We start from the raw sequence: 17,982 nt of genomic DNA, 5'->3' as shown, positions 1-17,982 counted from the left end.
AATTATCAATAAATAAAAATAATTGTGTCACAAAATAAGTTATTTATCATAAATCTAAAATATAATTTATATATTTAAAAAATATTTATTTATTCAAATTTTAATATAATATATATATTCTAACCTAGTATTTATTTATATACATAATTTATTTTAAATTTTAATTATTTATAATAAATTTTTAACATGTATATTCCATAGGTTAACATATTCGTAATTAATAATTTGAATATTTTAAAAATTATAAAAAAAATACTTTTTTTATAATTTCGTATTGACTATCAGGTACCACGACGCTCTTCAATGACCACTGTGCAGGCATAATGAACATAAATTTGGATTATTTTGGTCATGATTTCGTATTCTTTTTTAATGCTCAATTTCAAGTATTTAGCATATTATATACGACTGTTTCCTTAATTTGTGGTTCAGTTACTTCTCTACATTACAATCATATATGTTCTATTGTACAATTTATTCAAGTGACTGAAAAAGGCAATTTTGTTTGATGAAAAATTGCAGCATGCCTTTAAAATCCGTCATTCTCAAGGTCAAAGGTCAAACAACTACGACTTTTGTTTTCAATCAATGATTTCAGAGCGCGTCAATCTCCTACCAATGTTTATTATAAAGTAACAGAGATAGTATTTCTTGCTAACAGAAATAATATCCAATGAAATCACAGGAGAAACTGTTTCATTATCTGCTTTTCATAGAAAGAAAATCTCCTGAAGGATTTCAATTTCTTTTTATTCTTAGGTGCAAATGCCTCTGCTCCCGTCCCATAGGACTAAATAATTTTCCGCAAGATGAATTTGAGGGAGAGAATTTTGCAGCTTTCTAAAATGAAGTACGAGTATCAAGTATGGTTCATATGTTATATTACACAATTTGATAAGTCGAATTTATACAAATATTGTCCCCGTTCTCTGAATCTACAAAATCAAACTAAGGAAAAGGAAAACTTCTAAACATTCTCATTGGTTACATACTTTATTTGCTACAAGCGTAGCTAGGATACTAGACTCTCGAAACTAGTGTCGTTGATTTATTTGATACATATAGGGGCCAGGCCAGCCTAGTAAATTGCTATCTAATACTTTGATTTTATATCAATCAACCCTTTAGGGAGTATTTCTTCCCAATGAAAGGCTGAAATCTCGGTTGCTTCTGATGGGGTGGCTCTTGCTTTGACTCGGTCTTTTCCTACAATAAACAGAAAAAAATGATATTAGTTGCCAGCCAGATAAATATTATCTAAGAAGAGCATTGAGGAGAAGGAGTAGAATTACCTTTCCTGTTTCTTTTGAACGGTAAAAATTTGATCCAAACACTATCTTTCCTTGAGATGGACGAGAAAAACTTGGTGAACTAGATGTTGTAGAAGACAGTGAATTGACATTTGGAATTTGGTTTCCATCCAAGCGTCTCCCAGTCCCGAAAAATGGGTTCAACTTAGCTGTGATAAGAAGCCAAAAGTTAAGTCACATTTTCATGCTATTGATACAGCCTAAAGAAAAAAAAAAAAAAGGCAGATTAAGACCACGAGTATTGAATGTACACCATTGTCTAGTGTTTTGTTTGCAGTATTAGGCTTGTAATCCAAGGAAGGAGCAAAGTCCACCTCACAGTCTGTCTCGGTGATGCTTATAGCATTATTAGGTTTTGTTTCTATAACATCTATATAATACTTTTTGTTGTTGTATGTCACCATGATGGTATCTCCAGTAGTCAAGCAGGAAAATTTTCTCAAAGTGGTCTCTAAGCTGCAATGTAAAATATGATCAAAGTCTAAAATGATATCTATCAGTGAGTAAATTATTTTCATCCAATATAATACGATCACCATCAACTCACATAGCTTTTGGGTTGGAAATATCAAAAAAGTCCTTTGTGTGGGGTTGTAATTTAACATATGTTCCCTTTGGAAGTGATACATATTTCACTCTAACGGTGTCTCCCTCTTGTAAAACCATATTCTGCATCATCTGTATAGAACATGTCATTAAGAAACTAGAACGCATTAAGAAACTAGAAACTTGGAGAACCATTCTACTAGCAACAAGCATATGCACAAAGTTTCGATTCCTGTGGTCCTACCCAGTATGGCATATATATAGTTCCTTCATCTGCAATGAACTCCAGAACCCCACAATGAGAAACCCTCTCAGAAGCACCATTTCTGAGTTCAAACATCATAGGATAATCTATACGTAGAAAAGCTGCAATATTACACTTGATATTAGTCTTGCTATTTTGTCAACTGGACATCAACATCAGTGGAAAGACCGAAAAAAATATGCATATATAATCAAATATAAGATCGGACTTAAAAAACCTTACCTAGACGATCAAGGGCTGAAGGAGGCATTATAACTGAAGCAGCAACAATCATAACATATTCAGTATTAGACGGGTAAAAGAGAGTGCGACGATATAAAATAAAACAAACCTGGCTAGATTTGGAAACTTACTTTTATCGCCATTTTCAATTTCGGACTGCAAAAATCATGAAGAATAGTTGGAATAATTTTCCACAAGATCTATTTGATACTGCAAAAATCATGCTTTTAAAATTATTTTAATTCACATTAAGAGTTTAAGTCTTCCAAATATGCTTTTAAAACTCTTTATTTCAACCAGATTTTGATATTTAAGCAAACAAAAAGTAGAGAAAATGATTTTACTTTTTTTTTTCACACAGAAGTGAACAGAGCTTGAATTTTGAGTCTGTAACTACACTTAACAAACTTGCTTTCCCAATATAGTACGTATAATCCAGAACTTTAGGTGTTTATGCAAGTTTTTTCATTAGTCCATTTTTTCCTATTAAACCTCTTCTAATTGAGCTGATTCATGTGCTATATTTAACATTATTTATTGAACATAAATAAAATCTCATACTGTTAAAATAAGACGAAAAATACAAATTTATAAAATACATAAAATCTCCATTACTATAAAACTTTTAAATAATAACTATAAATAAATTTATTAAAGTTTAAGCCTAAAATAAGTTTGAATTTTCGATGCACACCAATATTCAATCAGTCAAATGTATACCAATATTCACTATTATTAAACATGACCTATACACTGACTCTGTCGTTGATGGTCCTGGGTCATTAATTCAACCAATGGATTCCGGATCTAATCGATTGAACAGGTTGATGTTATCTACACTTTGCATTTAATTTACTCAGCTCAGAACGGTTACTCAACAGATTCACTGGTCAAACAGCCAGATTGAACCATGTTTTAAAACTAGGCAAATATTCTTCCCCTTCTCTAAACTCAATGAAACTAAAAAAAGAAAAACTAGTAACATTTTCAATCGTTGCATAGGTTATATGCTAGAAGCGTAGGTAGGGTACTAGACTCTTGAAACTCAAATGAAAGTCCATAGCTCATGTTGTATTATTTCATAAACAGTTCCGTGCATGTAGTTTTAGTTTATCACAAATTTACAATAATAATCACCTCAGTGAATTTTAACGGTGGTAATTAGTATGAACAGTAATGAATCATTGATAGAAATCATCACGTAGTAAAGGAATGCTGACCTTTTCAATAAATGAAGCAGAGTAACATCGATATATCTGTTCAAATGATGATGTCCCCTCATACCCATATCCGTCAAGAAACTGCCAATATACCAAAAGAAAATCATCATGGTACTATTTCAATGTCTAAGTAAATATTTGAATGACTAAAAAATGACTATTAATAAAGAAATATTGTTACAGCCAATGGAATTTAAATAAATAATTTAGGAATAACATGTTAACAATATGCACTAAATAGTATATATGTATAGCATACCATTTTGCTGTCCAAGCTTTAATTTGGAACTCGAGCTATTCGATCAAAGAAGACGAAATTCAATGTGTGGATTTGTAGTGGAGAGCGCCTTGCAGGACTGGTAAACTAGAAAAACCGATATTTATCATTGTTATTCAAGGTCATGGTCATGATCATGGCATGAGATAAGATAACCATGTGCTTTATGCTGTGGTGAAAGTTTAGATGACTATATCTATATGGTATATGTTCTTAGGTACTGCGTAACAAGTACGCAAGATCAAGCCTAGAAATAGAATCGACTCTATTATGGCCGAAGAACAAAGAACGAGTATAATTGGCCCACAATACCAAAGAACAAATTATCATCTTTTTTTCAAAAAAGATACGAAAGTAGTACTTTGTGCAAAATTTGCATAGCAAAAATGTGTATAATTAGAATACGTGTTTTTAGCATTTTTCATTCAATTATGTGTTCCGTGCACACCTTTCTCGATGTAATTTTCTCATGCGGCTTACACACATCAACCATCGCAGGAAAGTGGTTCACATTATGATGTAAGACTCGTATTTATAGTTAGTTGTAGAGCAGAACATGATAGACATACTATAATTTATATTTCTTTGAATATCCTTAGTTTTAGCATGTGTTTGGTTCAAATTTTTAACGTGATTTATCACGTTAAAATGAAAGCTATCAATTATAACTTTTATATTTTTAACGTGATTTTTTGCTTCGATACTAATTGATGTCATGAACTGAATCTATTACACATTGATGAAAATTATACAGAATATGTAAAAACAAATTGAAAATTACAGAGAATATCTAGGGAGCAATTATTGGGAGATGAATTTACCGACATAAATAGCATAAGAGATTAACTGATGCTTCTTCATATTTTGTCAACTCAATGCTTTACGTAAAGTTGTTGTTCAGCTTCCAAGTTCTAAATCGCGTTAAGATAAGCCCTCATGGTATATGAATATGATGCTGGAACATGTTCATTCGATATTCCTATCTATTCGATCGATTCACTATTATTCGACGAGAATTCTATGCCAAACCCAATTAATTATTTCTCTAAAATCTTGAACATTCTCCGTCACCTAATGACTCTAACCAGTGGCGTAAAATAAAATATTCAGATCATGAGCTTGTAAGATTTTCAAAAGGAAAATAATATGAAATTGATTTTATATAGATATCATGTATAATAAATAAATATTTTGGAATATATGTAAAAAAACTATATATTGTATTTATAATTCATAATAAGTAATTTTGAGCATATAAAATATACTTTAAACTTATTGTAAACAATATAGTACAAGTTATTTTAATTATTAATAATTTTAAAAATAATATTGAAAATCAATTTAAAACTTAAAAAATGTAAATATAAATTAAAAGAGACTAAAGGTTGAAAAATAAATCGCTAAAAATACTTTCATCAAAGAAATCAACTAAAAATACTCGGGTTGATAATAGTTTCTATAGAAACATTTTCTTTCAATATAGTTATTTTAATTTATAAATACATAAAAAAAATTATTAATAACTTTTTAAGATATTAAAATTCAATTTAAAATAAAAATTTAAAAAGATAAGAAATTAAAAAAAAATCATTAAAAACATTTTCAACAAAAAAAAATTCTAAAAAATATTGTCATTCAAGAAAGGGGCTGGGCGTGAGAAATGAGAATCACGAGACCATATTATTTGCTTGGAAAAATTGTATCATACATAAAAAATAAAAACAAAAAACTTAGAAAAATTATATTTGTTTTAATTTCTTTTTACAATAAAGTGAGAGATAAGATAAGAAAAGAAAAAATAATATGAAATAAACAATTAATGTACTCAGAAAATTAAAATAATAATATTATAAAAATTGCATAAAAATATATATAATAAATATTTAAAAATAATTTAAAAAGGATTGTTGAAAAAACAAACTAAAAAGAAATGGTGTAACGTGTTTCGTAATAAATCAATATTAATACAAGTGTTTCGTACCTATAACGAATAATATATACTTCTATATCCATGCATTTAAGTAAAATTTGGTCTAATTAGCTTTATTTAAAAACAATGGGTTAAACTAAATATTGAGAAAACACATTTAAAAAAAAAATAAACGTTTCCTTGAAAACTCTTTCCAAAAATGAGTCATTATTCTTTCCATTTTGTCAATTTGACTAGACATTTTTTCAATATTAAATTTTTTTCTACTTTTGAAACGGTTTAACACAAACGTGTTTGGTAATAAAAAATTGAAGGATACCTGTACCTAACTGAACTTAAACTTTCCTCCTTGGCATCCTTATCCTTCATGGGTCTAATATAGGATCTCCGAATACACAAACATTTTATTTCAATTATAGTAAATTTTATCGTGACACTAAAGATAGACATACAAATGCCTAGTAAATATTCCTTTGACTATTCCGTCCTTTTCATTTTGGTTGAGCAACATTACATAATGGTTTGGTTAATTGAAATTTTAGAAAGTGGAAAATGATACTAGAGCCTTTGAGTCAAAATTCCACTTTAAAAATTTGCTCCTAAACAAGGTGCAGTCTTAGGAAGTCCTAATTAAGTGCTGGATAGGATACCAATGTGATAAAGTGAAAGTATTAGAGTAATGAAAGAAGAATGAAGATTATAGAGAATATTCATGGGGAAGATGGTGGGAAATGAATTCGCCGTCGTAAATAGCAGAGCATAACAGATTAGAAGATGCCTTAGTTTTGTCAACGCAATGCTTTCTGGAAAGCTGTTTATCTATAATCATGTGGTGCATGATGCTGGCCATGCTGGAACTTGTTAAATCAATATTCCTATCTATTCGATTCACGCTTATTCTATGCCTATGCCAATACATTATTCCTTTAAGATCTTGAACATTCTCCATGACCTATTGCCTCTAAGAACAAAAGCATTTCAGGTCATCTACTAGTGCTTATAACATTTTCAAAAGGGAAAGGGATTTTAAAATTTATATACTAAACTATTATCATTTTTTATTTATTTATTTATATATATATTATTAATGTGAAGTCTTTATTTGATTGGCTCATTTTTAATGAGTTTTCCCTTCTTAATCATTTTTTTTCATATATAAAATTTGAACTCGAGACTTTATTAAAAGAGATAAAGTTCAATATCAGCTAGATCAATGATTTATTTGTATTATTGACTTATTTTATTATGTTATTTTTTAAAGTATATATTTTTATTAAAAAAATATGTTTAAAAACTTTTATAATACTTAACTATCATTTTGTTGGTAAAAAATGGTGAAAACATTTAAAGAATTTATGTTAGTAGAGCTATCAAAATTGATCACTCATTTTGGTCTAGTATACCACGGATTGACTAATAAGTGAGTCAATCAAATCCAACTCACCTTCCAGTGAGCTAATAAAAAATGAATATGGTCCGACCTACAACGAATTGGTAGATTAAATGAGTTGACTTACTTAATTTTTAAAAATTAAAAAAAAATCTAATTTTTTGTAATGTCTAGCCATATTTTTCTTAAAATATCTATTTTTTAAATACATATCCAGCAAAATCTATTTTGTACCGGAAGGGTCCTATCGGCCACGTGGACCGACACGTGATATCGTATCGGATATCGGCACGAGGGACATCGGTCACATGGATCGACACGTCACGGCCTATCAGATATTGACGCGGTCCGGACACGACTTCGGCTAGGCGAAGGACCGAGAACTGTGGAGAATCCAACCCATTTCCTATCGGCTCGGCCAAAGGCAGAGAACAAAGAGGTCGTCTCGGCCATTCTCTATCGGCTCGGCCAAAGGCCGAGAACAAAGAGGTCGTCTCGGCCATTCCCTATCAGCTCGGCCTCGGGCAGATAGGATCAGAGCAGTTAGGACGATGATCATGATTAATAAAGGGAAACGCACAATTAAGGAATAATCAGTCGATTAGCATCGTATTACCTAATTTGGTAAATGTCAGGAGAGGCCCACCACACTTAAGGCCCATGACAGGTAGTATAAATAGGTCAATGGAAACGAGGTATGTCACTGTTTATTTATTACTCTCGATAATTGTGTTTATCCTGACTTGAGCGTCAAAGTGCCTTTTGCAGGTACCTCCCCCCTCTGAAGCATCCACTTGAAGCTCTCGTTCGGCCCTTCACCTACCAGAAGATTACGAGTGTGCCCTTAGACAGGTACATATTTTTTTAAAAAAAATCTAATGTCCAGTCACACACTATCTTTTTTCTTCTAATTTCTTTTCTTTTTCTCTCACAAAAAAAAAAGTCTCTAACCTAGTAATAACCTTTCCAGGGTGACATTTGGCTAAATGAATAAATGGACTATGAGTTTTTAATTTTTTTCCATGAGTGAGTTGTAGGTTTTTATATTGTTGTTGTATGAGTGAGCTCGTGAGTCAGTTCAACCCATCATAAATTTAACTTGGATGAGCAGGGTTCATGGTGGATAGGGCTGAATTTTCAACATTACTAAAATTTGCAAAAAAATTTAACCCAATCTGACTCGAATTTGTGATGGGTTGAGGTGACTCAAAGGTTGTGACCCATTTTAACATGTGCATATTATAGAGAATAAAATTTTATTTTATGTTTTTTATAATATATATATATATATATATATATATATATGTGTGTGTGTGTGTGTGTGTGTTTGTGTGTGAATTATATTTCAATTTTTAATAAACAATTTAAATAGTGAGATAAAAGTATTGACTAAATTTATTTTAAAAATAATCAGTGAACTTTAATAGAAATAAAAGCAACAGTTGATAAATTAAAAGTAATAGGTTAGTAAGATGATGAAAGTAGTTGGAGATGTTAGAAAGAATATATATATATATATATATATATATATATATATATATATATATATATATATATATATATATATATTTTGGTGATATAAGAATCATCATAAGATCTTGAGTTGGATGGTGTGGTAACTGGATTAGTATTATGGGTAATATTTTTGGACAAGTTTTGGGAGATTTGTCTTGAAGGAGAAGGTATTGAGCTTGGTTCAGGGGCATGTTCTAAAGCTGCCATTGGGTCAAATTTATTGTGGAACAGTAATGGAGATTGAGAATAATCCTCAACATTTTTAGAGGCCATTAATTCTCAATCTCCATTACTATTCCACAATAAATTTGACCATAGAGGATCTTCAAAAGTTTTTTAACTTCTTGTGGAGCTGGCGAATAACTTTCTTGAATGGCACACCAGAGATGGCCCACCTTAGTATTGGGTTTTTCTAAATTTTTTGAATAATTTTTATTTTTCTTAAAGGATTTCTTATAGGGCTTTTTGTAATTATTATAAGGCTTGTGGTAAGACTTTTGAGAAACAAACTGTTTTCTCTGGGCCTTTTTCTTGATTGCACTGGGTGCTCTAATAGGTTCTACTCCATATTGTTCACAGAAATTTCCTATTTCTCTTTTACTTGTTCCGGCTTCTTTTCTAAGTTTGTTTTGGAGTTTGAAATCATTACAAACTTGTATTCCGGTATCAATAATAATACTATGTATTTGGCCATATGTAAGGGTATTAAAAGGTATTGGTTTTCCAAAGTGACTTTCTAATTTTATTTTGACTTTTTCAGAAAATAGTTTTGGTAATCCTACAAGGAATCTTTCTTTCCAGAATCCTTGAAAACCATCTTCTCTTAAAGTAATTTTGGACATAAATATGTCTCTATACGATCGGTAATCGGACATGGTTGGACAATAGAGATTTGCTAGTTGACTAGCTGCTCTATCCTTAAAAGTATTGGGATCTCCTATAAAGTGTTGAATAATAGTGTAAATAAGGGTTGCAACCGCATCCTCTTCACCAGTTTCTGGTTTTACTGCATTTAGTATTGATTCTTTATCTGCTGGTGTCTAGAAATTATCCCACCAACCTTTAAGTTGGCCAGTAAATCCTTGGACTATAATTAAGGTTGTAGCCTTATCTGAATTTCCTCTTCTTTTATAGGCACTGGCGGCCATAGACATCATACAAATATAATCTAATAAACTTTGTTCACTCATACCATCTATATTCCATTCAATCATTTCACTTCCAGAATAACTATTTTGTACATATTCTCCTCGATCAGTCTGAAGAGTCTGAAGAGCCTGTTTCTTCAGGTTGAGAATCATCTTGAAGTGCTCTGATTAATTGGAGTCTTGCCTCAAATTCTTCTTGAGAGGTGGCTGAAGCTAGTTCGGCCATAATTTTGCTTTTCTCAGCTAGAAACTGAGTGTCTCTAGAAATTATTTTCTTGCTTTCTTGAGTTAAAAAGGCTGGAGAGTTGTTTTGAATCCATTCTTTTATTCTTGATTTACTGATGAAATTCATATCAAACTTTGACCACCATTTAATCTTTATACATCTTGCAAGAATCTTTAAAGGAACATTGTCATAGGGTTGCCTGAAGATATAATCCCAGGTAACAATCCAAGTAATATTTTGGGATGCAACAAAGGTAATCATCTTGTAGTTGGGTAAAAATGTTGTAACTTCTTTAAAATAGTCAAAGTTTTCTGAAACTTCTTGTGGAAACAATTCTCTAATGGGTCCCCAAGTATAAAACCATTGAAGAAACCATTTTGGAAATTTTAGCGAGATTCCTCTGCGGAACCAGAAGAACCATGAATGAGTCTTGGGTTTAAGATATAGCATGTAGTTCCATGCCATGGTGTAATCATAATAGGTATAAGTTTGAGGTTGAAACTGTCTTGAAAAGGATTTAGGTTGATAAATGGGTTGTCCCCATTCTTCAGGTGTCATAATCTTGAGTATCTTGGCTTTGGAATAAATAATATTGTTGTCTTTGTCTCTGGAATGGAATAATTCTATTGAAACAGAATCAACTAAAATAAATTCATAGAAGATTATGGGTTCTAAAGAAGTTTTGATAATGGGTGTCCTTTGAGAATATGGTATTGATTAATTGGTCTCTAGATAAATCCTAAGGTTATACACTCTTGTTGGTGTTCCCGGTAGTAAAACCTAGTGAGGTAGTAAACTCGTTGGTAAGCCATGGACAGAGGCCACACCTTTACCACTGTCAAAGAACCCTCAAAAATATCAAGACTTTTTGAAACATTTAGCAGTTTAGGAACCAAAAACAAAAATAAGCAAATAGTTATGAGAACTCCCAACACCCAAGAAGGAAACCCAAGTACTTCTCAAGATAATTCCCAAACAGAAATTCAAATAGCAGAAATAGAAAACTCCCTTCATAATTGGTCAATACCTATTATTAAAAAATGTGAAGTTTATAAGCAACATAGTATTTTCTCAACAAATCAAGATGAAATTCATATTTCAGAATTTTGTTATCCAGGTACTAAGACTAACAAAATTATTAATATTTTGCAACAAGATATATTAGATGAACATATAAAAAAGGGTTATAATTTTATGCACTTAGGATTAATTCAAGTTGCTGCTAAGCCTAATTATAGATTAGGTGTAAACAGTCCAATATTATTATTATTAAGAGATATTCGTATGAAACAATTTCAAGATTCTATTATAGCAATATTAGAAAGTAATTTACATGATGGCCCCGCCTTTTTCAATTGTTATCCAAACTTTTCCATGAATATTAGAAACTCAAAAACAAGTAATGCTTTAAAATTATATGTTATAATCCCTGATGAAATCTTAGATGAAGATTCAGGCCCAATACAACTTATTTTTAGAATTTATTATAAAGTTACTAAAATAGATTATAATTATAAAGCTCTTAGATCATCTCCAAAAAATGAAATTGTTTTAGTCGAAGCAAATCTTAGAAAGTCATCAATACAAGTACCAAGGCGTCTTAGTCATGCTGAGGTAATTTCAAAAATTCCAAAAGATTGGTTATTAGAAAATATAATAGATGAACCAAAAATTTACAATACCCATGTTAGAGAAATAGTTCAAGAAGGAACAGATATTAGGTTAAGAATGAATAGGTCAAAATCTTTTAGGACTAATTTACCACAAATGATTTATAAAGGAAATAGTGCAAGACATTCAGTAGATGGATCTACTATTAATATAGATTTAACCAAATTAGATATTAAATCTAAAATTACAAGACCTGTTTATGAAAATGTTCAACATGAAGAAGAAGTAGATGATTTTAATCCTACTGCTTCGCAAATTATTAACACTATTATAAGAGAAGAACCGTTTCAAATAGATAAAGAATGGATTAATCAAGATTTTAAAGCTGATTACAATAAAGAATTAAGAAAATGGTATTTTGCAAATTTTACTCAAGAAGAAACTATTAAATTTAGAAATTTATATTATTCTTATATGGAAGAAAATGAAATCAATATTTATTTCTTTGATTGGTTAAAAGATTATTGCAAAGAAAATAATATTATTAAATCAATAAATCCTTTAGTAAAAACAAACAAAATGTGGAAAACAATAGATAATAAAATTATTATTTCAGAATATCCACCTATGACTACTGTTAAAATAGAAATAGAAAAACAAGAAATAGAGGCAAGTCCTTACAAAACTATTAATGAATCAGAACCAGAAGTTAACAAAAAAGATATTAAAAAACTTCATAACCAATTAAATTTTTCTAATAGTATGCTAGAAACTTTGTCAAAACAATTAACAAGAATAGAAGATAAAGAAATTCCTTCCTCAAGTAGTAGTAGTATAGTCTCAAGTATTCCAAAACCATTATTAAAACCAATATATCAGTTAAATACTCATATAGATTCATTAAAATTAGGAAGTGAAAGTGAAGAAAAGATTGAAGAAATAAAGGATTTACTATCAAAATTAACCTTAGGAAAACCTTCAATAAATACAATAGACACATATGATTTTACTATAAATAAGATTAAAACTCATTATCCAAAAACAAGAACCTTTATTGATATTATGCCAATAGAACCAGAATGGAAGGATTTATCCAGAGACCAATTAATCAATACCATATTCCCAAAGGACACCGATTCAAAATATCAATAATTTTTTAAATAAATAACAGAATTTGAACACAAATTCAAAAATAATACAAACAATTATAATTCCAATATAAATTGGACCAAGTAAAGGTGGCAGAGCCTCCTAGTTATGATCAACCTCTTGTTAAATAATCGGGTAAAGTGTTTGACTCTCCTTTAATATGCTCAATCTCAAAATCAAAGCAGGATAATAAAGCTTGCCATCTAGCAAAAATATGTTTTGAAACTAAGTTTTTAACATCTTTTTGTAAAACTGATGGTGCTGCTTTACAATCGGTTCTTATCAAAAATCTTTTTGAAAATAAATCATCTTGAAATTTTTGAAGACATAAAACTATTGATAAAATCTCTTTTTTTGACTGTTGAATACTTTTGTTGAGCTGGATGCCAAATACCTGAATGATATCTGACAACTTGTTCTTTTGCTAAAACTTTTTGCTTTAAAATTCCCCCATATCCTAAGTCTGAGGCATCTGTCTCGACAATAAGATAGGCTTCTGGGTCAGGAATCCCTAAACAGGGTAATCTCTTGACTATTTGTTTAACTTTAATAATGACTTGGGTCATTTCTGGGTCCCATGGTTTTGGATTCTTTCTAAGTCTTGTATATAGTGGGGCACAAATAACTCGAATATTGGGAATAAAGTCTGCTACATAATTGACACAACCTAAAAATCTCTGAAGTTGGGTCTTATCTTTTATTTCATTTGGAAACTTATCTGCAAATTCTATTGATCTTTGGATTGGAGTAATAGTTCCTTGATAAATTTCATATCCTAAAAATCTTATTTTTGTAGAAAATATTTTAATTTTATTGGCAGAAACTACTAATCCATTTTCTTTAACTAAATTAATAAAAGTTTTTAAATGTTCTATGTTTTGATTAATAGAGTTTGAAAATATTAATACATCATCTAAATATACTAAGGCAAATTTCATATATGGATAAAAAATATCATTCATAATATTTTGATATTCAGAAGGGGCATTCTTTAAACCAAATGGCAGTACATTCCATTCGTAATGTCCAAAAGGAACATTAAAAGTCGTTTTATACTTATCTTCTTCTTTCACCCCAATTTGATAATAACCAGATTTCATATCAAATTTTGAAAATATTGTTGCATGAGTTATTCTTTTAATTAAATCTTGTTTATTAGGTAAGGGGTACCTAATCCATTTTAAGACTTTATTTAATGGTTTATAATTAATAACTAATCTTGGGGCTCCTCTTTCTAACTCAGCGGCATTTAAGACATAAAAAGCTGAGCAACTCCAAGGAGACTTAGAAGGTCTAATTAATCCTTTATCTAAATATTCTTGAATTTCTTTTTTACAATATTCTAAATATTGAGGATTCATTTGTATTGGTCTTGCTTTAGTATTAATGTTCTTTTCATCGAAATTTTCTATATATGGTAATGATACTTCATACTTTTTTCTATGCCAAAAAGTTGTTGGATTTAACTCACAAATTTCTTGTTCTATTTGATTATTAATCTTTTTAATAGTTTCTTGAATATTTTTATTTAATAATTGTTCTTCTATTCTTTTATATTGAATTTCTTTAGATAAAAAATTAATTTGTTTTCTTTTATTTTCTATAATACTTTTTTCTCTTAATAGGTTTAATTCTCTTGATCTTGGTGGATGTATAAATTCAAAACATATTGAATTACCTACAACTTGTGTTTCTAAACCTTTTGGAGTAACCTTAAAAGGATATAGTAATGATAAAAAAGTTGTTCCTAATATACAAGGAATGTTCATATTTTTAACTAATACAAAAGAGGCTTCATAGCAAATTTTATTTTTACAAATTTTTGCGGATGATAATTTATAATTAATTTTCATATAGGAATTATTGGCACTCAAAACTTTTTCAAAAGACTTTTCATAATATTTTGATGGAATAATACCTTCTTGTAAACAATTAAGATCTGCTCCTGAATCTATTAATGCAACTAAGTTAAATTCTTCACTTTTAACTAATAATTTAATATTACAATGCCATTTATGAGTTGTTATCATATGTAAATAATTAACATCTTCTACTGAAGTCGAAGGCTATTCTAAATCTATTTTAGTATTTTCTTGTTCTCTGACTTTTTCTTTTCCTTCTAATTCTAATATTCTATATTTAATAGATATATTATCTTGTTTTAGATTAGTGATTTCTATTTTTAAATTTTTAATTTCTTCTTGTAAATCTTTAATGATAACTGGGGTTGGCTGACGAAATCTTGAATATATTTCTTTTATATCTACTTCTTTAACTTCTTCTTGTTCTTTTTCATCGGCTCTTAATAGTTCTTCTAATTTATTAATGAATTCAGTTCTTATTGGACCATGTTCTAATTTTGAAATTAAATCTAATAAAGAATGAGTTTGATCTACAGTTAACATGTTAATAGTTTTACAGTCATTACAAGTACAAAGTCCTGGACCTAAACAATTATCTTCATCTTGAGACTGATTAGAGCTAGAGTCTTCTTCTTCTAATTGATAAATAATTTCAGTATTGTTTTCTTCATCAGAAGTAGAATTGCTCTCTTCTGATTCTGAATTGATCATTATTGCTATTAAAGATTTTTTTAATGATTCATCTATTTCTAATTCATTAATTTTTTGTTGAACTCTACATTTGTTGGCAAAATGGCCTGGTCGCCTACATTTCCAACATGTTATATTCTTTTTTGTAGGTTTAGGCTTAGTATTGGGTTTTTCTAAAATTTTTGAATAATTTTTATTTTTCTTAAAGGATTTTTTATAGGGCTTTTTGTAATTATTATAAGGCTTGTGGTAAGACTTTTGAGAAACAAACTTTTTTTCCTGGGCCTTTTTTCTTAATTGCACTGAGTGCTCTAATAGGTTCTATATATATATATCCTAAAATTTTGCTTAAGGAAGTTTATTTTTGGAGTTTTCCATATTTTTTTTTAGCAAAATAAAGTTGTTTGCAAAATAAGGGAGATATGAATTTGGAACAATAGCTGAAATTTATAAATAAAATAATAAAATAAAACTTTTTTCAAGCATCTGAACAATTAAAGGTTGTGATCATTTGTTAGCATTTTTTTCTTTTTAAACTTATTTATTGTGCAAAAAAATCATATCACAACAAAATTAAATATCTTCAAATCAATTTCATTTTCAATTATAGCAATAATTAAATATTAAAATAAATTAATTTTCCCCATTGTCCGAAACACACCCCTAGAGGCTAGAGGTAATATATGATTATGAAACACATCCCTAAAAAAGAGAAGAAATAATATTTGATTGAGAAATTAAGTAGAATAACTTACTTTATACTGAAATTTATATATATATAAATAGATAGTTTCTATAAAGAAAGAAAAAAGTATAGAGTTTTTTGTTCAATTATTTAAATTAAAAAATAAAATAGTAATTTTATGAAAATATCTCTTTCAAAAATTAGCAATTGTTTATGTACCTTTTACTCTAGTATTAAATTAACGAATTTTTTTTAAATATGTCATTTTTTTAATTTATTTAAATAACTTGGACTCAAGATTATTTACCTAAATAACTCATTTTTTAGGTCCAGTTGAGAAATCGGTTACTAGGTAACCGATTTCTCAGAGGGTTTTTTTAAAAAAATTTCAAAAACTCTTTGAGAAATCGTAACCGATTTTTCTTTTGGACTTTTTTTTTCTTTTTTTGGTTTTTTTTTTCAAACTTTTGGGTTTTTTTTTTGTTTTTTCTTCAGATTTTTATATTTCTTTTTTCATTTTTCTTCGGAATTTATAAAAAATTATAAATAATATTTAAAAAAATATTTAGTGTAGTTATTAAAATATAAAAAATATATTTTTTATTTAAATTCAAATATTTTTTTAAAATATTGTTTTGATTAAAAAAGAAATATAATTAAAAAATAGAGATAATTTAATTAAAAATTGTCAAATAAAATATGTATTAAAAAATATATTTTAATAATGAAATTAAATTTTTTAAATATATAAAAATTAATACTATAATTTAGTAAATCAATTGTTAAAATTATAAATATGTTAATTAAGAATGACATTGATTTACGTGCGTCAGAAATCAAATGCTTTAGTGATGAGTGTCATTGATGCAGTGTGTCATTGATGATTGTGTCATTAATGAATGTGTCATTGATGACTGTGTCATTGATGCAGTGTGTCATTGATGCAGTGCTTAGGGTTTCAAAGTGTCATTGATGCAGTGTTTAGGGTTGTATAGTGTAATTGATTGAAGTCTATCTCCACCTTCTATTTAAATGAGATCATTCTTAGGTTCAAATGCAGAGTGCAATTAAGCCAAGTTTTCTTGTTTCTATGTGTTAGTCTTTGTCTACAACAATGTCTTCCTCTTCTTTCCATGTGTTAGTCTTCTTCAATGATGAAATCACTCAAACAAACGAATGAGATACTTTTGTATCCTCTAACCCAATGTTTTTATCAGTTAGTTCACGTATCACACTTGATGCGTTGAAAGCTAAGATCCAAAGAAGACTCAACTTACCACAACCACATTTAGTTGATCAACTTTACTTTCGATATCCACAAGTGGTAGGCGGAGAAATGCTTAATTTCTGGGCTGTCAAGCTTAACGATGATGAAGACGTTCATGGTATGATTCAAATTGTTCGTTCCCTTATACATCTTACTTCTACTCAACTATATGTAGATCTCACACCAATAAATTCTTCCTATAAAAATCAACCTTCTTCCTATGAAAACCAACATTCTTCCTATCAAAACCAACCTTCTTATCACAACCTACCTTCTTCCCATGAAAACCAACCTTCTTCATATGAAAACTAACCCTTTTATTAAGAAAATCAACCTTCGTTAGACGATTTTCATACACATGGATTTTTGACCAACCTCCTTACATTTGGAGTCCCATAAGAAGAACAAGAACAAGGAGTCCCTGAAGTTGGAGTTCCTAAAGAAGAAGTTGGTCCTTTCAGTGAGGGGGAAGACGATGCAAGACTCCAACAAGACGAACAAGATCGTCTTCTACAACAATCTCCGCACGTAAGCACATTCAGTTTCCCAGCACACATGCATAATGTTGATTTACAAACAGATTTCACCGCAAATCATACCAAATCCGGAAAAGATTATAAATAAAAAAGGTAGTCTAAAGTCATCCATAATACGCACTGAAATGGATAT

At 29.3% G+C, this 17,982-nt stretch overlaps 1 protein-coding gene across 2 annotated transcripts; it reads right to left on the bottom strand.

Moving 5' to 3' along the window:
• Window positions 1-851: 851 nt before the first annotated feature.
• LOC109802405 (ubiquitin fusion degradation protein 1 B) lies at window positions 852-4,004 on the bottom strand. 2 transcript variants are annotated; one of them, XM_020363767.3, is made up of 9 exons: window positions 3,823-4,004; window positions 3,564-3,644; window positions 2,475-2,499; window positions 2,344-2,376; window positions 2,101-2,222; window positions 1,858-1,988; window positions 1,564-1,766; window positions 1,293-1,459; window positions 852-1,206 (listed from the first exon to the last, which is right to left on the bottom strand). In XM_020363767.3, exons 1-9 carry the CDS (start codon window positions 3,823-3,825, stop codon window positions 1,117-1,119), a joined length of 855 nt encoding a protein of 284 aa, XP_020219356.1. In that variant the 5' UTR covers window positions 3,826-4,004; the 3' UTR covers window positions 852-1,116. The 2 variants fall into 2 exon arrangements, with proteins under 2 accessions (XP_020219356.1, XP_029127834.1); XM_029272001.2 differs by lacking the exon at window positions 3,823-4,004 and having other exon boundaries at window positions 2,475-2,553.
• Window positions 4,005-17,982: the final 13,978 nt, after the last annotated feature.

The sequence above is a fragment of the Cajanus cajan genome, chromosome 4, assembly GCF_000230855.2.
Source record: "Cajanus cajan strain Asha chromosome 4, NIPB_CcT2T_4, whole genome shotgun sequence".
Classification (NCBI taxonomy): domain Eukaryota; kingdom Viridiplantae; phylum Streptophyta; class Magnoliopsida; order Fabales; family Fabaceae; genus Cajanus; species Cajanus cajan.
This window is presented reverse-complemented; position numbering and strand designations above follow the sequence as displayed.